Source organism: Chinchilla lanigera, unplaced genomic scaffold (assembly GCF_000276665.1).
Source record: "Chinchilla lanigera isolate Chin_1 unplaced genomic scaffold, ChiLan1.0 scaffold00015, whole genome shotgun sequence".
Taxonomy (NCBI): domain Eukaryota; kingdom Metazoa; phylum Chordata; class Mammalia; order Rodentia; family Chinchillidae; genus Chinchilla; species Chinchilla lanigera.
Window position 1 is genome coordinate 8995015 of NW_004955416.1, and position 24861 is coordinate 9019875.

General features: G+C 36.5%; 1 protein-coding gene across 1 annotated transcript in view; it reads left to right on the top strand.

Moving 5' to 3' along the window:
• Ganc (glucosidase, alpha; neutral C) overlaps window positions 1–24861 on the top strand; it is a 72989-nt gene that overhangs the window by 4163 nt on the left and 43965 nt on the right. Inside the window, exons 3-6 of the mRNA XM_005381328.2 lie at window positions 844–952; window positions 7343–7470; window positions 13072–13254; window positions 18899–18944. Coding sequence (XP_005381385.1) covers window positions 844–952; window positions 7343–7470; window positions 13072–13254; window positions 18899–18944 — 466 coding nt within the window. The remainder of the gene's footprint in view (window positions 1–843; window positions 953–7342; window positions 7471–13071; window positions 13255–18898; window positions 18945–24861) is intronic.

Sequence of the window (24861 nt, forward strand, 5' to 3'; positions counted from 1 at the left end):
TTATTTTTAATCTTCTGCTAGAGTAGCACTATAATAATGAAGAACTGCATATGTCATTTCCTACACCTGAAGGTGTATTTATAAGACAGATTTCTGGAACTGTTACTATTGGATCAAAGACAAAATGCAGAGCTAGGTGTGGTACCACACGCCTATAATCCCAGCACTTGGGAGGCTGAGGCAGGAGGATCACCAGGAGTTCAAAGTCAGTCTAGACTACATTGTGAGTTCAAGACCAGCCTGAACTGCACAGCGAGACCCTGTCTCAATAAATAAATAAATAAATAAATAAAATCTTTTTTTAATGTCTGCCTTTCTTTGATCCTAAAATTGAAATAATCAAAAATTGTTTCATATATTTTAACTTTCTTATTTACCCTCTGTTCTAGATGAAGAAAAGCTTATCATTTTAATTCGGTACAGATACTTAGAGAGAAGTTTATGGTGAATGCCTGGTCACCTTGTTACCACTAGATTATATTGGACTTTCATTATAGAATCTATTAATAGAGTTACTATAAAGGGTCCATTTCATGAAAAGAGGGAGGAAAATCAACAAGCTCATAAATGCCATCTTTGAAAACTACCTCATCTTCTCAGTAAAGCAGAGAGGTTCCCATCTTTGCGCAGTGTTATATTGAATTTTTCATTAGTGTTCTTATTAGTACTAACTTTATTAGCACTCTAATAATATAGTATTCTTAGTACTTTATGACAGTATAATCTATGCCCAGTTCATATTTATTGCAGTGAATTTTAATGACTTCCACATAATAATAGTCTATTGGATGCCGCTGACAGTGACAAATAGTCCTCACACATCTACATACTCGGTATCTACAGGCGTCAGAAACAGCAGCTCTCCAAGAATTTCACCTATCGGGCATTATTAGACTCAATCGCAACAGGCAAAGAGAGCACCAGTTTCCAAATCATCAATGAAGCAACTAAGGTAAGGTAGAAGATACTTCTAACATACTTGACCTTAGAGAGTAATTTTTTTCTGTATTAATTCGAGTTAAATGATATAAATTTAATAGCTAATTAGAACTGTATATGGCTCAATACAAATTTTGTCAGAGAAGGAATGTCATCTTTTTAAATCTATATAACAGTACTGTAATAATAATATGAATATTAACATGGAAATTGCCCATGTATGAGATGTGTTTCTAGTTGATTTACAATGTTATTTCCTTTTAATTAACCTTCATAATACACCAAGAGGTACATTGTATTATTCTCAATTACCAGATAAGGAAAGTGACATCTAGAAAGTCACTTGCCAAAGTCACACAGGTAGTAACCAGAATATCCTCCTGTATCTGTCAGACTACATCAAATAACCGTGTACTTTTTACCACTATTACAACATACAGGTGTGCATGCAGCATGAGTAAGGAATAGATTCAGTAACTGTTCAGACTTCACAATGTGGGTGGTAAAATAACAGATAAATGGGCTGTGTAGTAGAAAACCTAAGCCACAAGTATTCCATCACCTGAGCTGCTTTACCAGAAGATCACCGTAGCTAATATATACGGAAAGGGTTGCAGTACCATGTCTTAAGTACTTTTTCCTCCTCCTGTCAGTTCTTCACACTACTTCAGATGTGCCACAAAGATAGGCCAGTAATAAAGGAAGTGCTATGAGCTATGCTAAGAAGCATGACTGTGTGCAATTACCTGCTACTCTCAACCTGACCTTCACTTCCAGATTCTTACCCATCTTCTAAAGGCATTTAAGCATATGGGGCCCCTCAGAGCAATATGAATTAACTGGTAATTCTTGTAATTGAAACATAGTTATGGTTATGTGGTCTGGGCTCCCTAACTGTTTAGACAATAATGCAGCCAACTCACTAACACATCTCAGTTCTGAGACCCTAACTTCTGCTTGAAAGCTGTGGCTTCTGACCTATAATGCTCTACTTAGTAATCTCATCAGGGAGTTCTCCATAACATTTGGAAGATCTTTAATTTAGAAACTATTTAGGATCATCAGAAGCACTTGACTCTGGGAAATGCAGTAAGCCCCCCAGACGGTTTTCAGGAGACCTTAGTTCTGCCAGCAGATATGGGAAACCTTGTTGCCTTGTTTTTCTGGTCATTTTCTTGTTTTCCTTTCTGTTTCTATGGTGCCTAGCCCCACAGAGTTGAAGTGCTTGTAATCAGGGCAAGAATCTTCATCTGTCCTTGGAGAGGCTTAGTATATTCAGTCTCCAGAATGATCCACTCTCATGAAGACACATCAAAACTGATATGTCAAAAGACACTCCCCCACCAGAACTTACTGTTCCCCTAGTAACCTCCCCACCTCCTGGCCTAGCTGCAGAAGCCAACCCCACCCATAAAAGTACCAGATGTTCTTGCAAGAACAACAGCCCTAACCACAAAAACCCCCTTCCTGGCTGTTCTGGCCCATGAGCACCCTCCCCAAAAAGGCCCTTAAAAACCTAAAGCTTTGCACAGCTCAGGGCTGTCTTGGTCCGTTAGGCAGCCCACCACGTTGCTCTCCTGCCCAATAAAGACTCCTCTCATGTCAGAAGGTCTGGTCTGATTCTGTGTGGGTATCGGTCTGGTCAAAAACAAAGTAAATGAGGCAGAATTATTCTGAATATCAATGAAGAGCCGAAATGAAAATTCTCAACACAGCTCAGTACCAGTGCAGTTATGGTAAACTCCTATATACCTTTTCACATGACTGTATGTTACTTTCTTTCGTTTTGGATCCTGACTGTATGAAAGACAATGCAGTCTACATCAGGTACAGCAACAAAGCCTCACAGATGTGGATTCTTCAGGGGGAAATAATTTACGCTATGGGGGGGACCCACAGGATCTCAATGCAAGATGCGACCTGATTCAGAAATTATCTGGAGTATAGCAACATAGCTCCCAAGACTGAGAACTTTCTGGGCTCCTTAGAACAGAGTGTATGTTCAAATATCGCCAGAGGACACAGTTTGTAATAGCTAAATCTTGGAAATAGCCCAAATGCCCATCAACTAAAAAATGGATAAAGAAGATAAGGGATTTTTATACAATGGAGTACTACTCTGCTACAAAGAAGGATAAACTTGAGACATGTCTAGCTAAATGGCTGCACTTTGAGGCCATTCGCTTAAGTGAAATAAATTAGACACACATGTGTAATTAGTGCATTGTTTCTGTGGTGTAAGAAACTGAAAGTGTAAATAAGGATCAAAATGTATAATAGATATTGTGAAAAAGGAAGAAAATGTTCAAATGGGAAGGGGAACTAGGGAGGGGGAAGTGGAAAAGAAGGAAGGGACAAGAAAAAATAATAATGAGAAAAGAAAAAAAAATATTGCCAGAGGAAAAGTAAGATCTGCCCATCAAGGAGGAGTTGATGGAGTCATAATTTCCCTTCTTAATACCGCCTTTTTTTGTCTCTTTGAAACAGGGTCTTGCTATGCAGTTCAGGCTGGCCTTGAGCTCACTTTGTAGCCCAGGCTGGTCTCGAACTTGGAATGATCCTCCTGCCTCAGCCTGCGAAGTGCTTGGATTACAGATGTGCGCCACCATGCCTGACCTTAATACTCATTAAAATAGATATTCTAGGGTTGTTCTGTTAACTCAGTTATAGTCTCTACTGGTTGTGGTTCCCAGGTCTATTTAAGTTATTTCAGTATAATTATTATCAATCTTCTACTTGCATACCTGAACAAAACTGTCTCTACCACTATCATTTTTACAAAATATCTCATATTTTTACCCTTGTGGCCATATAAAGACTAGACTTACAGATGACAAGCTGCCAGATTTTAATTGTCTTTATTGAGTGTGGGAGTTAAGATAGGAAAAGAGAATTTATACTCTATTTCCTGGACCATGTAAGATGTGCTTCTGAATAAAGATATACAAAAAAACCAAGTAGAGACTTAGACTGTTAAAAAGGACCTCCAAAATGTATCCCGTTTTCTGAGGATTTGTCTGTGATTCTCTGCACATACATAGATATTTACACATCTTCAATATTTCTAAGGGATTAAAACCAGGTGTGGTGGTGTATGTCTGTAATCTCAGCACTCAGGAGGATGCCAGCCTGGGCTACAAGGTGAGCTCAAGGCCAGTCTGAACTGCGTAATGAGACCCTGTCTCAAAAAGACAAAAAAAAAAAAATATCTATGTGTATTTCTAAGGAATCAAAACCATTCTATGTCACATCATTTAAGATGGCCACTTAAAATTTGTAGATATGTTTGTTCACTTGTTTTATATAAATACGTCTGTTTACATTTGAGTGGAATTACTGCTGAGAACTAATACTAAGTTCTCAATGTTAGCAACCCAACTTCCATAACTTATCTTCTCTCTGTATTTTTTCATTGTCATTTCCAAGCATCACTAATTGGAGGACAAGATTTTTCAATTTATCTGTTCATAAATGTCTAAACAATTCCATAGCAAAGAAGAATAGGGATAAATAGAAACTCTTAGTGTTTTACATAGACATTCTAAAAGAGCAAGTTTGTGAGGATTGGGCAGTGACTGTTAGTTAAGAAGCCTCAAGAAAGTGGGTATTAAGCTCATCCACAAAGCCCCAAGGTTTCCATGAAGATACTTCAGAGCTCAGTGCAGGGAAGGGATGGAGCTTAAAGATGGGACCTCTGATTCTTTCCCCACTGTCCTCATCCAAGTAACTCTACTTACTAGACTTTGCAATGTGCTGATATAAATATATATATTTTAAAATTTATATAGAGAGATACATATCTACATATGTATAGATAGATAGATATCTACTTTTTTTTTCCTTTTTTTTGTTTTTGTTTTGTTTTGTTTTTTGAGACAGGGCCTTGCTATATAGTCCAGTTTCCCAGGCTGGCATCAAACTCATGGCAATCCTTCTGAATCAGCCTCCTGAGTGCTAGGATTATAACCATGTGCCACCACACAGAGATTTAAATGTTCCAATATTTTTTCCAAATGTTCCAAAAATTAAGCTAATAGAAAATACAGCATTGACTGGGTGTGATGGCACACGCCTGTAATCCCAGCATTCACGAGAGTGAGGCAGGAAGATCACTGTGAGTTCGAGGCTAGCCTGGACTACATAGTGAGACCCTGTCTCAAAAAAAAAGAAAGGGAAAAAAAAAGAAAATATAGCGCTGACCAGATCATAGGAGTACATGCATAAGATTTAATGGAATTATGTACCTAGAACAGTGTGGTAAATATATGGCACATATATTATTTTCCTTTTAAGACAAAATATGTTAATGTATGAGTTATTGTTTTTAAAGCATAACTTCAGTATTCAAGCTTAATTGCAGTGTTGGCATTTTGCTATAAATAAGTGGGTTTTGGGTTGCAGTTTGGCACCCATCTCTAAGAGGTTCACTGTGGGTGCAGCTCAGCAGTACAGCCTGTGCTTGGCATGCCATGGATTCAGTCCCCAGCACCAAAACCAAAGAGGAACGAATCTGGATACTGACCTTGCAAAGGTCAGTTTTTAAAAGCAGAGCTTTAACTCTGATTTTTACATAGATTACTATGGTAAAAGCGGGGTTATTGCTATCTTTTCTCATGTAATTAAGATTCTTTTCTGCATTGCAGCCTTAACAACAGAACATACAGAGTTGTCTTTGTTATTTTTTTATAAAGATTTTACTAATAGAATCCTGAGCGCATAACTAGATGCAGTTTGTTAATCGTATATAGGCAGACAACCTGTGTGCCTTGTGCTTAGGATGTTACTGCCCGTTTTTATCTTCCTGAAGTCTTAGTAACCAATGAAGGCCTGCTTAAATCTCTCCTCCAGAGAGATGTCCCAGAGCTTCTCACCTCATACTCTTCAACACTCTCCTTCCTCATTCTTCCCTTTGTAGTATATTTGTCCTTCTATCTTAGCACTTACCATAAAATGCTTTACATAAACTGCATCTGCTCTGTCTCCTCTAGATTGCAGTCTTTCTAAGAGTTTAGTCATCACAATATTAAATGCCAAATCAATGTTAGTTGAATTGAACTTAAGAGAATGGAAATATATGTCTAACTGGGGAGATAACATTAGTCTGGTAGGATTTCAGCTTTATTTGTATTTGGACACATTTTCAAGTATTAGGATCCTCACTGCACACTTAATTCAAATATGCAAACAAATTAAACATGTAAGTAGTGATTACAGTATGATCATTTGTCTAACATAACCTTTAAAGTGCCAATAAAGCATCCACAACCATAGTCCTTGTTAGCTTATCACTGTTCATGTCATGTCACTGTTTAAGTGATCTCTTATGTCCTCAAGAGGCAAACTTCCAGTAACTTCCTTTTTTGGTATTTCTTGATATTTTCCATGCTTCCTATCTCGTGCTTCCACCACATTATACCTACCCAGCTTAGCCTTCATTATAATAGACAGGATAATGTAGGTCCCCATTTGTAACCAAAACTTGGATCACACTTTATGAAGAAGTTACAGTAGACTAGTGTGGCATGACACATCAGTTTAAAACCATAGTCTCATTCCTCTGATCTCCATGACTCATTTTATGACCTGAGTCCAGCCATTTCTGTTATACTGGGGTTTGTTCATCTTGTTTTGTGTTTTATTTTTCAAACTTACTCTCTTCATAGTTCCATGTTGTATATATCATCCACTGTAGGTGGAATTTTACCTAAATTTCCAAGCCCACTGAGAATGTTCTCTGGGTCTATTCTTAGTTACAAATCTTCTTGGTTTTAGAGTGGCAAGCTTCATTTCATCCTCCACTAGATAACCCCAACAGTCATTGTAGTACTCTTTTCTTTTCTGTAGCTTCTATCCTTCCTTTTTTATTCAGCTAGAATCTAGTTGGTCTGGTTTTAACACCCTATTATTCTTAACTCATCTATACTTTATCATAGATACGTATGTCCAAGTTTTCCAAGGCTAAGTTCAGGTTGTGCCTGTTATCTGGTATGGTAATTATTAATAGAAATCCTTTTCATTGTATAGATTCTGTCTTGGACAAGTACATGTTTACCTATCCATAGAACACGCAGAAGGTATTTATTTCAAAATTAGAGGTATAGCTGGCAACTATATGTGTAGATTGGGTAGCTTGTTTTTATTATTGCCATTGTTCTCCAATTTGCTTGACTTATAATAATGTAAAATTTTTCTAATTATTGTAATTTGACAACTATTATGGGGGTACTTGGTTGAAGTTAATTTTACGTATCTGTTCCCAGCTTCCTCTCCTGGCTGAAATTTATGGTATAGAGAGAAACATTCTCAGGCTTAAAATCAATGAAGAAATTCCACTGAAACCCAGTGGAATTATTATTATTATGGGGGTACTTGGTTGAAGTTAATTTTACGTATCTGTTCCCAGCTTCCTCTCCTGGCTGAAATTTATGGTATAGAGAGAAACATTCTCAGGCTTAAAATCAATGAAGAAATTCCACTGAAACCCAGGTATGAGGTTTCTGATGTCCTCATCAGCAAGCTGAGCACTGTAAGGTAAGCCAAGGAGCAGGTGTCTTGGATACATCCTCAGTATGTTCTTTTATCACATTTTGAGTAGATTTTGTATGTGCTCCTATTTTACACATTCAAATCTATAATCATTTTCAGGGTTAGTATTCAATTAGATGAGGATGAGTGTATCAGTTTTGTATGTTACACATTCTGGTTTTTCTTCATTCACTATTTGACTCATCATTATCTATTAATGGAGAAAGTAGAACTTTGAGCCCTGTCCTCCTCCTCACAGTAAAAGCAGCTTATTAGCCAGACTTTTGGAGCAAGTAGCAGGAAGCACTACTTACTCAGATTAGCAGCAGGCCTCCAGAGACCTAATACACTTGTCAAACTCCCATGCTTATAGCAATTTATAGTATATAGTTAGACTAGCTCACTTTTAATTAAGGGTATTCTCAGAAGACTAACATGTAATTTTACTTAGAGTCAGGGATAAATTAATAATCAATGTCTAGGTGAAAAAAATCATTAGGGACTAAAGCATTTTTAAATACCTATGACATCTTCATCAGTTCCCCCTGCACTCCAGTTAGACTTCAGTTTGGTTTGGCCTATTGAATTCTGGATTTTTCTCATATTATTTCACTAAGAAAATGTAAGATTATGCTAGATGCTTTAATATTAATTATTTCACTATAATAGTTTTATGCAGATTATTTTCCCATGAAAATATAATGAAAGGTTAATAAATCAAAAAGGAGAAATATATTCAGTTATGATAGAACCATCATAAATTTAAAATATATCTATTCATTGCCAACAATTTAGGAGAGAGGAATTAAAAAGAAACTGTTTTGAAGGCTTTGTTTGACAAGTGAGTCATTGCATACATATAACCATGTGATCACAATATATTATTTTTTGTTATGCCGGGGGATTCACTTTGCTAGTAGATCTGCTAATAACTTCATATCTGTGTCTGAGTAAAAATTACTCTAATTTTTTCTGTGCCATATTTGCTATGTTTTAGGGCTAGGATGATACTAGTTTTGTTCGATAAATATGATCTCTTAGTCTGTTTTTGTTCCATCCTCTTTCTAAAGGCTTTGGCTACTATGGTAACTAAAAAGCTAAAAACTACATTTCTCCATTTCTTAGATTCCCTTGTAGCCAGAGTTTCTAAGATAATTCTGTTTCCACCAATCATATGGGTTTTTTTTGTTTTGTTTTGTTTTTGTTTTTGTTTTTTTGTTTTTTGTCTTTTTGAGACAGGGTCTCACTATGAGCCTTGAGCTCAGGCTGGCCTTGAGCTCACTTTGTAGCCCAGGCTGATCTCGAACTCGCAACAACCCTCCTGCCTCAGCCTCCCGAGTGCTGGGATTACAGGCATGTGCCACCACACCCAGCCCCAATCATATGTTCTTACAGAAAATTTCAGCAGTTGACTCCCTGTTTTGTTTGTATAGATCTGACACCTGTAGACTGGCTCTAAGCCTATTAGGACCACAGTTTCCTGATCTTCATAGTACCGCTAAAATAGCATGATCCTGAAGCCCTGCATTTGCCACAATGACCTCTGATTCTCCAACTTCCTGATTCTCTTGCTTCAGGCTCCTGAGTGCTGGGATTACAGGAGTGTGCCATCACTGCCAGTTTATGCAATATTGTTCTAGGGATCATTACCAAATGTCTAGAATAAAACTTGCTGCGTACTTCAGTCCCTTCCATGATGTTGTAAGCAATTATCCCTAATAATGAGGCATTTATTTTCTGTATAAAATACCCGGAGTTCAGTGAGGGATTCAAGATTGAAATTTACTCAGTTTAGATTAAAGCAATTGGGCTGGGGATTTAGCTCTGCGGCACAGCACCTGCCCAGCAAGCACAAGGTCATGAGTTTGATTCCCAGTACCAGAAGAAGAAAAAAAATAGATTACAGCAATTATTTCTGTTAGAATCAGCAAGATGCAGGAACTAAGGATTCCTGAAGCATGTTGTTGCTTCTTTTTAATCTGGAGGGAAATAATAATGATGCCCCTATTATTGAACTCTGGATGTTCTAATACTTTGCAAAATGTGAGTTTAAACTCATAACTTTAAGTAAAGGAAAAAAAGAGGGAGAGCAAATTTGTTAAAATATTAAGATTTGTTTTCTTTGGGTGGCAAGAATGTAATTTTTCCTCTGCTTTTCAAGGTTTTTCTAAGAAGTATGTATTCTTTCATAGTGGAGAAAATATATAATAAATTGCATTACATTAATTTATCTAATTTCATCTCTCATATTTGGAGGAAAAAATAGAAAAATCAGCTTATTTCCTGATGTGATGGGTGGATGTTTGAGAACTACATTTTAAAATTTATTTTACACTTGATCTTAGCCAAAAGGCCGAGAAACAATTAAAATTTATTTTAATAACGAGAGTAAACAAAATAATAATATTTTTCTGGCATTTAAACCTAATATAAATGAGTAAAAAAAGGCACAGTCCTATCTTAATGAAATATTTCTGCCAAAAAATTATTCATTTTTGACATGTATGTAAATAAATGTCATTTTCCCCTAAGTCCCACCATAAGTTGTACTTCAGTTTCCTTTCTGTCATTTTTACCTTTCTCTGTTTCTCCCCCCACTCGCTTTTATCATTCAGATCTAACAACAAGCACTGTTATTCAAATACATTAAAATAAAGATGTTTGTCTTTCAAGATAAAAATAAATTATTCAGACTTGTTTCTATTACTGACAGTGGAACCCTAGTTGATATAATAGTTGGTATCAGAAGTGGGTGTAAACAAACAGACCTTAAAAAAATAGAAATGAGGGATTTACCTGCTGCTTTGTTTGGATTTGAAGGCAAGGAGGACCTAGTTACCACCGTTAAAGGTTGAAGTGCAGGTATTATGGACCGAATGGTGTCTCCCCCAAAATTGAAAAAGGAAGACCTCAAAATGGGGACAGTGTTTACAGATAAGGTCTTTAAAGAGGTAATTAAGAAGTTGAGTGTGGTGGCACACCTCTGTAATACCAGCATTTGGGAGACAGAGGCAGGAGGATCACCGTGAGTTGAGGCCATCCTGAGCTCTACACAGTGAGCTCAAACATAGCCTGAACTACATAGTGAGACCCTATCTCAAAAAAAGAAAAATAACAACAACAAAGAGGTAATTAAATTAAAATGAGGTCATTAGGTGGGCCCTAATCCATTAGGGTGAGTATCCTTACACACACACACACACACTCTCACACAGAGAGCAGGACAGTCATGTGAGGACACAAGATAGCAGCCATCTGCAAGCCACAGAGAGAGGCCTCAAAAGAAACCAACACCTTACATAGCCTCCAGAATATGAGAAAATAAATACCTGTTGTTTAAACCATGTAGTCTGTGATATTTTGTCATGGCAGTACTAGCAAACTGACACAACTAATAATAAACCATGGCATTAAATGACCAAGGTACTTAAACTACTACACATGGTCAACTAAAATAAAGTGTCTTTTGGAAGAGACCAAGTGGCAGGATCATAGCAAGTTATGATCGTCATTCAGCATTCAAAATTCTGAAGTGGGTTGATGCTCTTAGCTTCCCTACAGAGCTTAATGAAAGAAAACAACATTTCAGGATTTAAGATTCTTAATTTGTGGCATTGTCAGAAAACTAATGAGTTTCTGAGACTCTCCTAAAAATCTCTCTTATAGCCACAGGGTCCTTGTAGCTGACAATCAGGTACACAATTTGGATGCTACAGATGCCTAAATTAGATCATAAATTGAAATCATAGCCTCTTCAGGTCTTTGAATGTATGAGATCAACTGGGAGAAGGAAGGATATGTTAGAATTGAATAGCGACATTCAGGAAGCTTTGGATAATTCTAAGTAAACTAAACCACTGAACTTCCCATTCCAGCAGAAGCATCTCTTCCTGCTCTGCCTGATGAAATTGATCCTGCCTTGCATCAACACACTATGGTGACCTTACCTATAACAGACCTGGCAGAGGGCTTTCAATGTTCCTTCTTCCTCCCCTTACCATCCTTCAGTGCCTCCATAGATCAGGCTACATTTATTGACACAAGCACATGTACCAGAGAATACACATTTGATATGCTAGCTTGGAAAGCTAACAGTGGCACACACTGTTTCCGTAGTTGGTTAACTACAAACTGAAATCAGCTGTGGATTCTAACTGAAGTTAAGATACACAGATTTCATAGTACAGTGTAGAAGAAATGATCCATAAACTTAAAAAGATAAAAATGTGGAAGTAGATTTGTGTAATCAGGTCACATAGCCTTGAGCCCTTTTGCAAGAGGACCCATAAGATACCCTTGATTGAGAAATACATGCGTGTGAGAACACTTGGAAAGCACTATAGTGGATGTCTTCCTTTTGGGAGCCTGAAATAATGGTAGGAAATGATAGTACTAAAATGGGCTCCCTGATTTCAGTAAAGATGAGACCCTGTGTAGCAGAAGCAAGGTAGCAGCATGTAGTTCAGAAACAAGATAGACGTAATTCCATAACACGCCACAGAGCCCACATGGTTCACAAAAATATTCTGACCCTCAGGGTAGTTAACAATTTGTCCTGGGGTCCATTAGTCTAGAATGGTTGGACTGAGGTCCTAGTGGATGAAAGAATCTGAAGAATTCTGTCTAGGTCTGATGAACAGTCAGACATAGCCCCCAACCAACAGTAGGCAGAGTTAGTTGCCGGGACCCAGGTGTCTTGATTGAAGGGAAAGCCTAGAATCCATGGATAAGGACTGAATGGATAAAATGATAACACAAACTAAACCAGGCATGGTAGTGCACACCTGTAATCCCAACTACTCAGGAAGATCACAAGTTCGAGCCTAAGCCGATCAATTTCATGAGACCTGTCTCATAATAAAAAATAAAAAAGGCTGGGGACATAGCTCAGTCACAGGGTGCACCTACCACTAGGGCATCCTTAAACCAGCAAAGGGAGGAAAAAAGAACATAAACCATCCCCCGCAAGCATCACTAAAGAGTCCTATGACTGTTTATCAGGGTGACAGTACATTAGAGAAAGGAAGATGTCTAGACCTCTGAGGGATTTTGAGTGCTGGTTCTGAGCTTTTATCCTGAGGTTCCAAATCATCACAACAGTCTGTCAAATTAGAGTCTGATGCCAATAAATAGTTAAGTGAAACCTGACCTATTTTTGTCTCCTTGTGAATCCAATCTGTTGTATTTCCTTAGTTTCTGAATTTATTATTGGAATGAGAAAGAGAAATAGTGTTTAAATTGTATGTACCAATGTATTACTAGACTTTATAGACAGAATTAATGATGATGACAGTTCAATTTTTTTAAGTGTGTATGTGTCAGGCCCTCTACCAAGTGCTTTACAGGCAGTCTCACTCAGTTCTCTCCAAAAATTCATTTGTTGTTGCTTTTTTTGTCCTTTACACAGAAGGAAATAGATCTAGAAAGACTGGGTAATTTTGTTATCCTGGTAGACTTATGTTCAATCCAAGCTCTCTAATGCCAAAGCCTATGCTTTCAATAACAGTTTTTTATTGCCCTATCTATGCTGCTAATTTGAATTGAAAATCATGTAGAACCATGTAAAACTACAGAAATTTGTTTTTCTCGTCCTGCTTTGTTTTCTAGGCTGATTCCATGTTCCGGAGATACAGGTAATCTGATACTGTCCAGTGAAAAAGGAGATCTGAAGTGTCATATCACAGCAAACCCATTCAAGATAGACTTGGAATCTGAAAAAGAGGTTGTAATGAGCATAAATTCCCTGGGCCAGTTATACTTTGAGCACCTACAGATTCCTCCCAAGCAAAGGTATATTTTTACACATTACCTAACACATAAAAACCTTAACAAAACCTGATTATGAATACTAGTTCCTAAATATATAACAAATCATCACAGAAAGTCAGTTTTCCAGCCAGGCACAGTGGTGCATGCCTGTAATCCCAGCACTGAAGGAGGCTGAGACAGGAGAATAGAAAGTTTGAGTCCCCTTAGGCAACTTAGTAAGACTCTGTCTCAAAAAATAAATACATAAATAAATAAGAAGGGCTAGGATGTAGCTCAGTAGTAGAATGCTCCTGGATTCCATGACATCACCAGTATTGCAGAAAAAAAAATTGGTTTCCCTTATTTACTGTGTTATTATTCTGAGAAATTTCATCTTTTTATCTGTGCAGGTGAATATAGGCTTTGTGACAAAAATGATTCCCAAACTTTTGAGAATTTTACACTTTAGATGCGTTGTGACTAATGGCATTCCCTACCTTTTACACCCTTCTAAATACTATAAGCACAGGGTTGACAAATGTTACGTGAACTAGCATGTCTTCAGAATGTCACTTTACTCCCTTAAAATAATATTAATAACCAAGATTTGAGTAATTAGGGATTTTCTCGGACCATACCTTTGATCAAAGTTGTTTGTTGTGGTTCACATGATTAAGAAGTAATAAGGCAAGGGGCTGGGGATTTAGCTCAGTGGCAAAGCACCTGCCTGGCAAGCGCAAGGTCGTGAGTTCGGTTCCCGGTACCAGAGAAAAACCAAAAAAAAAAAAAAAAAAAAAGTAATAAGGCAGAGATTCTTCCATTTTTTATGGATTAAAGTTTTTAAATCTCCCAGTGTGTATTTTATCATAATAGTATCCTTTATCTTTTGTGTTTTATTGTAATGGTAAACATACTATTTTGTGTGCAGAAAGCATTTAACATTCATTATTTCTACATAATAATTTTTTCTGAGATTCAACTTAGTTTTATTTTAAAATTTTAATATTAAAAAGCCTTATTAAGCAGGGCATGGTGGTACATGCCTGTAATCTCAGGATTGTTGTAAGTTCGAGATCAGCCTGGGCTACAAAGTGAGCTCAAGGCCAGCCTGAGCTACATAGTGAGACACTGTCTCAAAAAGTCCAAAAAAAAAAGCCTTATTTTTTAAGGGACCAGGGATGTAGCTCAGTGGTAGAGTCCTTGCCTATCATGCACCAGGCTCTGGGTTTCAACTACAGTACCACAAAAACAAACATACAAATACCCTCCTGGAACTACTATGTGACTACAAGGATGCAGGATTCAAGGGTAATGTACAAAACTTAAGTGCTTTTCTGTATATCAGTAATGTACAAGTAGAATTTGAAATTAAAAGCCACACTTTATTCTATTAGAACCCAAAACATGAAATATTTAGATATTAATCTAATAAAATAGGTGTAAGATCTATGTGAAGAAAACTACAAAATGGATAAAAGATTCTTAGAAACAAGGCCTGGTGTGGTACAGTCAAATAATAATATGCTGGTATGGCTGCAGGGGAAAAGGCAATGCTTCTATATTGTTGGTGGGAATGTAAACTAGAACAACTATGGAAATTAATGTCATGATTTCTCAAAAAAACTAAAACTAGAAATTCCATTTAACCCAGCTGTTCCCCTTCTAGGTATCTTCCCGAAAGAGTTATATTACATGCATACATACATGTAATGTACATAGATACATGCATACCTATGTTTATAGTTCATTTTTTATAATAGCTAACTCTTGGACGCAGTGTATATGTCCACCAATAGATGAATGGATAAAGAAAATGCAGTATTTATACACAATGGTATTTGTGGTATTTATACACTGCTCCACCATAAAGAAGGATAAGTTGAGTCATTTGTAAGAAAATGGATGCACCTTGAGACTGTAATGTTAAGTGAAATAAATCAGACACTAAAGATTAAATATCACATGGTTTCTCCTATAAGAGAAACCCAAAATATAAAGAGCAAGTAAAAGGTAACAGGAAGTAGGGAGACAATACTTCCCAAAGGAGAAGGGGATCAAGAGATGGAGGAAGGGAGGGAAGTGGATGAAAAGGAGAACGGAGATGTGTTATGTACATGTACCAACTCCCCACAAGGAGTGTAGTCACTGTGTACTACAAACATATACTAATAAAAAAGACTTGCTATAAAGCTGCAGCAGTCAACATGGTATGGCACTAGAGAATAGACAATCAGTAGAACAAGATAGGGAGGTCTGAAATAGACTCATATAAATAAAGTCAACTGATCTTGCCAGCAGAGATAATACAATAGAGCAGATAGTCTTTTCAGCACTGGAACAATTAGACATCCACATGCAAAAACATTAATCTAGGACTGGGTGTGGTGGTGCACATCTGTAATCCCAGCACTCAGGTGGCTGAGGCAGGAGGATTGCTGTGAGTTCAAGGCCAGCCTAGGCTACAAAGCAAGTTCAAGAGCCTGAACTGCATAGTAAGACCCTGTCTCAAAAAGACAAACAAAATGTAATCTAGAGACAGACCTTATACCCTTAAAAAAAAAATCTCAAAATGAATCAGAGACCCAAGTGTAAAACAAGAAGCTATTAAACTCTTGGAAAATAACATAGACTACTGAGGTGGCATTGGATATAATGAAGACCTTTTGGATATAACATCAGAGAAACAAGCTTGACAAGCTTGATTTCATTAAAATTAAAAGTTTCTGCTCTATGAAATGTCAAAAGAATGAGAAAACAAGCCATGATTTGGGAGAAAATATTTGCAAAGGATACATCTGAGAAAGGACTATTATCTAAAATATGCTGAGGACTCTTAAAACTCAATGATAAGAAAAAAATATTTTGTCATTTTTGAGACAGGATCTTGCTATGTCCTTCAGACTGGCCTAAAACTCACAGCAATCCTCCTACCTCAGCCTCCCAAGTGCTGGCATTTCAGGCATACATCACCACATCTGGCTAGAAATAGATTTTAAAACCAGAGAAAAAAATACTTACCGAAAAAACCTGAACAGGTTTCTCACCAAAGGAGATATACAAAAGACAGATGTGTATATCAACACCATATATCATCAGGGCATTGCAAATTGAACTGATTCCACCATGCACCTGTGAGAATAACCTAAATCTAAAACTCTGATAATACCAGATGTTGAAGAGGATGTAGAACATCTCATTCATTGCTGGTGGGAATGCAAAAGTGGTAGAGCCATATTTGGAAGACTGGCAGTTTCACACACAAAAAAGTAAACATACTGTTTCCATATAATGTAGCAATCATGCTCCTTGGTATTTACCAAATAAATTGAACATTTATGTCCACAGGAAAACCTGTACATAGAATTTATAGCTTTATTTGTACTTGCTAAACATGGAAGCAGCCAAAATGTCTATTAGCAGATAAATAGATAAATTGGTGTCCAGGAATGGAGTACACTGCTCAGCACTAAAAAAAAATGAGCTGTTAAGCCTTAAAAAATCATAGAGAAAATTTAAATGCATATTACTATGTGACAGAAGCTAATATGCAACTATAGGTCATTATTAAAAAAAAACTATAGAGACAGTAAAGAGATGAGTGGTAGTGGGGAGACGGGTGGGTTGTGGGGAGAGAGGGATAAATTGACAGGACACAGAAGCCTTTTAGGGTAGCAGAACTGTTGTATATGATGTTACCATGGTGAATGCTAATATAAGCACTGGATTTGGACTGATAAAGATGTGTCAATTCAAGTTCACCAAATGTAAGAAATGTACCAGTATGGTATGGGATAGCAGTCATAGAGTATATGGGACTCTCTACTCTCTATTCATTTCTGCTATGTACCTAAAACCATTATAAAAAAATAAAGTGTATTAATTTTTTGAAAATTTTAAAGTTTTGACATATGTAAGGAAAATTTTTATATGTATAGGGGAAATTTTTAAGATATATAAGAATTAAAAGTTCATATGGACAATATAGAGCTCATTTGAATCAATATGCAAAAGAATACCCCAATTTTTTATACAAACAACAGTAATTCGTATTAATATAATGAATGTCAAAAAATTAAATATTGGCCAGGCATGGTGGCACACACCTGTAATCCCAGCACTCAGGAGGCTGAGGCAGGAGGATCACTGTGAGTTTAGGGTCAGCCTGGGCTACAAAGTAAGTTCTAGGCTAGCCTGAACTGCAGAGCAAAACCCAGTCTCAAAAAAAAAAAAAAAAGAGAAAAAAAAGCATGTTACAAAAGAATATATACAGTATACCTTTATTTATATAAAAATTTAAAGGCAAAACCAAACAATATATTCTTTGAGGATTCACGTATATGTGGAAGTAAAACATCAAGGGAATGATGAACACTAAAGATCATAAAGCAGTTACCTCTGCAGGACAGAGTGGAAACGGGTGCCTTTCAAGAGAGGTATACAGACACTCCAAAGGAGCAGGCTATGCCAGTTGCTTAAACTTAATGATGAATCAAAGTTACTTATTTAGTATTATTCTTTGAGCTCCTTGAATACACTGTCTATTCTTTTATCTACGTGCTGTATTTAACACTGAAAATAAAATTAATGCATAGTGAATATGAATAAACAATTTACAGAGGAATAGAAGTACCATTAAATACATAAAAAGGCAGTCTACATCATTACTGATCACAGAAATATAAATTGAGGTACATTATCCTTTCTAAACTTTTAAAATGATAAGGACTCAAAAGATTGATAAATCCAGTGTCATTAAGAATATGAGGAGACAGGTGGGAAAGATGGAAGAAATTCCCTGCATGCAAAGGAGGCTAAAGATAGACGCAGACGCCCTGCCTGCAGCACTTTGCCCCCCCCCACCCCACACCACCTGCAGGTCCCACCAGCGTCCGGCTTGGAGGAGGGAACCAGGGCCGCCTCCACCCAGGAAAGTGCTCTTTGCCTCTCCTGTCTAGCTTTGCACAGTGGCAGTATGGCAGCCAGTGAGGTTTATCCGAGGCACAATTATTGCTAATTGAAAACTTTTCCCTTTCCTGTCTAAACCAAAACAGAAGTCAGGCTTGGTGGCTCACACCTGTAATCCTAGCACTCGGGAAGCTGAGGCAGGAGGATCGTTGCAAGTTCAAGACCAGCCTGGGTTACAAAGTGAGCTCACGGCCAGCCTGAACTGCATAGTGAGACCCTGTCTCAGAAAGACAAAAAATAAAAAATAAACCAGAACAGAAGTCCTGTGCATCTGCAGGACTCACCTGCAAAAAAAAATTTAAAAAATTAAAAAATAAGGGGAGACATTCTGTGGGTAGAAGAACAGTCCACTTTCTTTCTGGAAGACTTGTTATTGTGTATTAGCGTGACATTGAGGGAAGAGTGGTGTATACTACCTTGTTAGCTTATATTTTGTTACAATATTATGAAAATATGTTACATTTTTAATAAAAAATTGATAAATTATTTTAAAGGGTTAAGAAAATTCAGATACATCCACAGTTATATAAGAAATCAAACTATTAGTTTAAGTTCATGGTTAATGTTCAGTTTTATAAATTCATTTACTTTTATAATGATGTTATAAGTTAAAGGATATAATTTATGGGATCCTAAAAGGTGGAAATTAAGATCTTTGTCACTGAACTAAATTCTGTCATTCTTTCTATTGAGTGAAACAACTTTATTTATGTTAAAACAGAGCTACCAAAGAAAATGAGAAGAGTACATCAGTTGACACCTCTCAGGTAATCTAGATTGAGCAAGTTGTTACCTTCTTCATCACCATCATAATTATGCAATGTGTAATGAATTCTGTTCCTCCACAGAAGGATACATGTTAAATGCATTACTACATAGAAATGGAGTCATCTCTTTTGCTCACCTTATCATTTATTGATTCATTCATTCAGTTATTCATAAAGTCAGATTCATCCTGAGTGCCTGCTTTTTACTAGGTGTTATGTTAGGCAAAGATAATCAACCTTGAATAAAACAAATACCAAACCAGTGCTCACCGAACTTGTCCAATCTCTTAGGGAAAACAGACATTGAGTAAATACGTAGGAACAAGAAATGTTTTAGAGAAAGATGCTATGGGAGAGTATAACAAGGGACCTGACTTAAGATGAGGATCTACAAAAACCTCCCAAAGGAATTAATATTACAGTTGAAACTGATGCACTACTATGCATTATACAGTAAAAATTTTTTCTGGAGGGGCTGGGGACTATGTGCAAGAAGGAAGCAAGGAAAGCAAAGGGAAGAGTGGTAATACGGCTGGAGACATGAGCAGGTGCTGTTCTGCAGAGTCATAATAACTATCTTACTCAACAGTACCTCTAGCCAGGCATGGTGGCACATGCCTGTAATCCTAGCACTTGGGAGTCTGAGGCAGGAGGATTGTTGTGAGTTCGAGACCAGCCTGGGCTACAAAGTGAACTCAAGGGCAGCCTGAGCTTCATATGGGGACCCTGTCTCAAAAAGACAAAAAACAACAACAAAAAAAAAACCAGTACCTCTAATATGTCAGACACTGTTCAAGGCATTGGTGGTGCATCATCAAATAAATCTAAGTCACCTGTTTTGTCATGGAGCTTACCTTATAAGTCATGTTAATCAGTTTGAGTTTATCCTAAGAACAAATGTAAACCATAGAAATGTTCAAAGCAGCAAAAACACATAGTCTTTTTTTCTGTACTCAAAAGATTTCTGGCTGAATTATGAAGAATGGACACTCTAGAAATGTTGTCTTCATCCATAGCAACGTAAATCTTTTTTCTTAATTAGATACATGTTTATTGTTGTTCAAAAGTACATTTGGTTAGTTTTTAAAAATTTTTTATTTTCAAGAAAAATACAACAACCATTGTTGATTCTGTCACCTTGTATGTAGTTCAGTGTTGCTTATACTGTTCTTGTGCTACTTTGTAAATGTCTGTTTAATATGTTTTCGTTATTTCACTTTTAAAATAAAAAAAAATTTTTAAAAAGAAAAAGAAAAAAAGACAAGAAAATAAAAAACAAAATTCCAAAACAACATGATAGGAGGGTATCAAAGGTTAATACATTGCGTATTGTTGTCTTTAAATTAGTTACTCAGAGTACAAGATATCAGCATTTAATTGTCCAAATAACATTAGCACAAACCTGTCTTTTCAATGAACTGAGAGAAATTAGTGGTATAACTATTTTAACTATCTTTTGTATATGTATCTTTTCCTTTCTTTTTTTTTCCATTCCCCTAAACCAGTTTCTCTTTCCTTTTGGAGTTTCTTCTCACTTTACAATATCTATTATACATTTTGGATCACATTTTCTCTTTCAGCTTCTCACACTAGGGAGACAGTACAATGTTTACACATTTGTGTCTGGTTTATTTCGCTTCTGAGTATGGTGTCATGTTGCATCCATTTACCTATAAAAGTCTCCAATTTATCCTTCTTTATGGCTGAGTAATACTCCATGATATAAAGAAAACCACATCTTTTTTATCCATTCAGACATTCGTAGGCACTTGGGTTATTTCCAAGATTTAGCTGTTACCAATTGTGCTGCTATAAACATGGCTGCACATATATCACTGTGGTATGATGTTTTCAATTCTTCTAGAAGATACCCAGAAGGGGAATAGCTGGCTCAAGTGGGACTTCCAATCCTAGTTTTTTGAGGAATCTACATACTGATTTTCACAGTGGTTGTACCAGTCTACACTTGTACCAACAGTGGAGAAAAATTCCTTTTACCCCACAGCTCTTCCAGCATTTGTTATTGGTTGATTTTTTGATAATAGCCATTTTTTCTAGGTTGAGATAGAATCTCAGTATTGTTTTAATTTGCATCTCTCCAATGACCAGTGATGTTGAACATTTTTTCATTTTTTTTTTATTGTTTGTATTTCTTCATCTGAAAAGTGTGTATTCATCTCCCATGCCCATTTTTTGATTGGGTCTTTAAATTTGGGAGGTCTGATTTTTTTGAGTTCTTCATACATTTGTGATAGTAAACTTTTGTCTAAGGAACAGCCAGCAAACATTTTTTCTCATATTGTGGGTTGTCTCTTCACTCTTTGTGGTTTCTCTTACTGTGCAAAAGCTTTTTAATAAGATAAGATCCCTGTTGTTGGTTCTTTGTGATAGTTCCTGTGCAGTCAGGGTTTTATTTATAAAGTCTTTGCCTACACCAGTGTCTTCAAGAGTTTTACCTATTCTATGTTTCTGTCTTAATATTTAGATCTTTGATCCATTTTGAATTTAGTGCATGGTGAAAGATATGAGTCCAATATTAATCTTTGACATGTGCAGAGCCAGTTTTTCCAGCACCATTTATTAAAGAGGCTATCTTTCTTTCAGTGTGTGTGTTTGTACCCTTTGTCAAATGTAGGGTGGCTGAATATGTCTGGAGTTGTTTCTGCATCTTCTACTCTGTTCCATTGATCTTTGCATCTGTTTTTTTTTCCCCCGTATCATGCTGTTTTTATCATTGTAGCTTTACAGTATAATTTCAAAGTCAGGGATTGTGATGCCCCCTGCCTTGCCTTTGTTGCCCAGAATTGCCTTTACTATTCTAGGTCTCTTCTGGTTCCAAACGAATTTTAGGATTGTTTTCTCTAATTCTGTGAGATATGCTTTTGGAATTTTGGAATTTTGGAATTTTAATTGGAATTGCATTAAATCTGTATAATAGGTTTGGAAGTATGGCTATTTTCACTATATTGATTCTTCCTACCCAAGAACAAGGGATATCTTTCCATTTTCTGATACCATTTTAATCTCCTTTTTCAGATTACTATAATTTTTAACATAGAAGTCTTTTACATCCTTCGTTAGATTGATTCCTAGGTATTTCATTTTTTTGGATGGTATTGTGAAAGGTGTTGTTTCCCTAATTTCTCTTTCAGTGAGTTTGTTATTTGTGTATGGAAAGGCTATTGATTTTTGAGTGTTGACTTTATCTCCAGCTACACTACTGAATTTGCTTATTAAATCTAACAGTTTTTTAGTGGAGTTTGTGGGGTTTTCTGTGTAGAGTATCATGTCATCTGTAAACAGTGATAATTTCACTTTTTCCTTTCCTATCATTATTCCTTTTATTTCTCTCTCTTGTATAATTGCTCTGGCTAAAGTTTCCAGGACTATGTTGAATAAGAGTGAAGACAGCGCACATCCTTGTTTTGTTCCTGATTTTAGAGTGAAAGCTTTCAGTTTTTGTCCATTTAGTATGATGCAGGCTGTTGGTTTGTCATAGATGGCTTTTATCAGATTGCAATAAAGAGCATCTATTCCAATTTTCTGTAGGGTTTTTATCATGAATGGATACTAGACTTTGTCAAGCTTTTTCTGCATCTATTGAGATGATCATATGATTTTTTTCGTTGGCTCTGTTAATATGGTGTATCACACTTACTGATTTATGTATGTTGAACCATCTCTGCATCCCTGATATGAATTCCACTTAGTCATGGTGTATAATCTTCTTGATGATTTGTTGCATTCTGTTTGACAGTATCTTATTGAGGATTTTTGCATCTATGTTCATTAGGAAGATTGGCCTGTAGTTCTCTTTCTTGGTTGGGTCCTTCGGTCTTTTATAAGGCTAATAATGCTTGCTTCCAGAAATGAATTTGGAAGTATTGCTTCCCTTTCAATTTCATTAAAGAGTTTGGGAGGTATTGGTGTTAAATCTCTCTAAATTTCTTGTAGAATTCAGCAATGAATCCATCAGGGTCTGGGATTTTCTCTGTTGGTAGATTTTTAATTACATCTTTGATTTCATTGATATTATTTTCTTTAGGATTTTTATATCTTCTTGATTCAACTTTGGTAATTGTATGTATCTAGGAATCTGTCCATTTCTTCTGCATTTTCCATCTTATTAGAATACAAGTTTTTAAAGTAGGTACAGGTGATCTTCTGAACTTCTGCAGGGTCCCTTTTTAATTTCTAATTGTGTGGATTTGAGTCTTTTCTTTCCTTTTTTGATAAGATTGGCTAAGGTTTTGTCAATTCTATTTAATCTTTAAAAAAACCAATTCTTTGATTCATTGATTCTTTGTTTTATCTTTTTAGACTCCAATGTGTTAATTTTTGCTCTGATCTTTATAATTTCTTCCCTCATATAAGCTTTTGGCTTAGTCTGCTCTTCTTTTTCTAGAAGTTTGAGGTTCAACATTAAGTTGTTTATTTGTGCTTGCTATATTTTCCTGATATGGATATTCACTGCTATAAATTTCCCTCTTAGAACTGCTTTCATTGTGTCCCATAAGTTCTGGTATGTTGTATTGTCATTGTCATTTAATTGTAGAAACTCTCTAATTTCTTCTTTAATTTCATCCATGACCCATTGGTTGTTCAGGAGGGTGCTATTTAACTACCACGTGTTTATGAAGTTCTTTTCCCATTGATTTCCAATTTCATTGCACTATGGTCTCATAATGTGCCTGGGATAATTTCAGTTCCTTTGCATTTACTTAAGCATGTTCTATGGATTAGTATGTGGTCTGCTTTGGAGAACATCCCATGTGCAGCTGAGAAGAATGTGTATTCTGATGTTGTAGGATGGAACACTCTATAGACATCTACTAAGTCGATTTGATCAAAACTTTGGTTCATAGCCAGGCATGAACCAAAGGTGCACACCTGTAATCCTAGCACTTGGGAGGCTGAGACAGGAGGATTGCTGTGAGTTTGAGACCCGCCTGGGCTACAAAGTTAGTTCAAGGCCAGCCTGAACTGCATAAAGCCCTGTCTCAAAAAGGAAAAAAAAGTTTGGTTCAGTTCTATTATTTCATTGTTGATTTTTTGTCTAGTTGATCTGTCTTTTTGTGACAGTGGTGTATTGAAAGCCCCCAATACAATTGTATTAGTGCTTATTTGATTTTGCATGCCCATTAATATTTGTTTTATATAGCTGGGTACACTGGTATTTGTTGCATATATATTTATGATCGTTATCTTTTCCTCTTGGATTGTTCCCTATACAAGGATGTAGTGACCTTCTTTATCTGTCTTAATCAGTCTTGGTTTGAAATTTACTTTGTCTGCAAATAGAAGAGCTACCCGTGCTTTTTTCTGAGTTCCTATTACATGGAGTGTTGTTTTCCATCCGAGGACTTTCAGTTTATGGATTTCTTTTTGAATTAAATGTGTTTCTTATATGCAGCATATTGTTGAATCATGCTTCTTGACCCATTCTGCAAGTCTGTGTCTTTTGTGTGTGTGTGTGTGTGTGTGTGTGTGCTGGGAATCGAACTCAGGACCTTGTGCCTGCCAGATAGGCACTGTGCTGCTGAGCTTTCTCCCCAGCCCCAGTCTGTGTCTTTTGAATTGAGGCCATTGACATTGATGGTTACAACTGATATGTATTGACATATCCTTGTCATGTTATTTTCTTGTTGTTGGTTCCCCCTCTTTTTTTTTTTTTCTCCCTCTGTTTACTTGTTTGCCTTGCCTGGTGCATTCCTTCTGTTGGGGCTTATGGAGTTGTAGTCCTTGTTTTCTCTTTCTAGAATATCCTTCAAAACATATTGGAATGCTGGTTTGGTGGTCATAAATTTCCTGAACTGTTCTTTGTCATGGAAGTATCTTATGTCTCCATCAGTTTTGAAAGATAGTTTTGCAGGGTACATCAATCTGGGTTGAAGGTTGTTTTCCTTTAGAGCTTGAA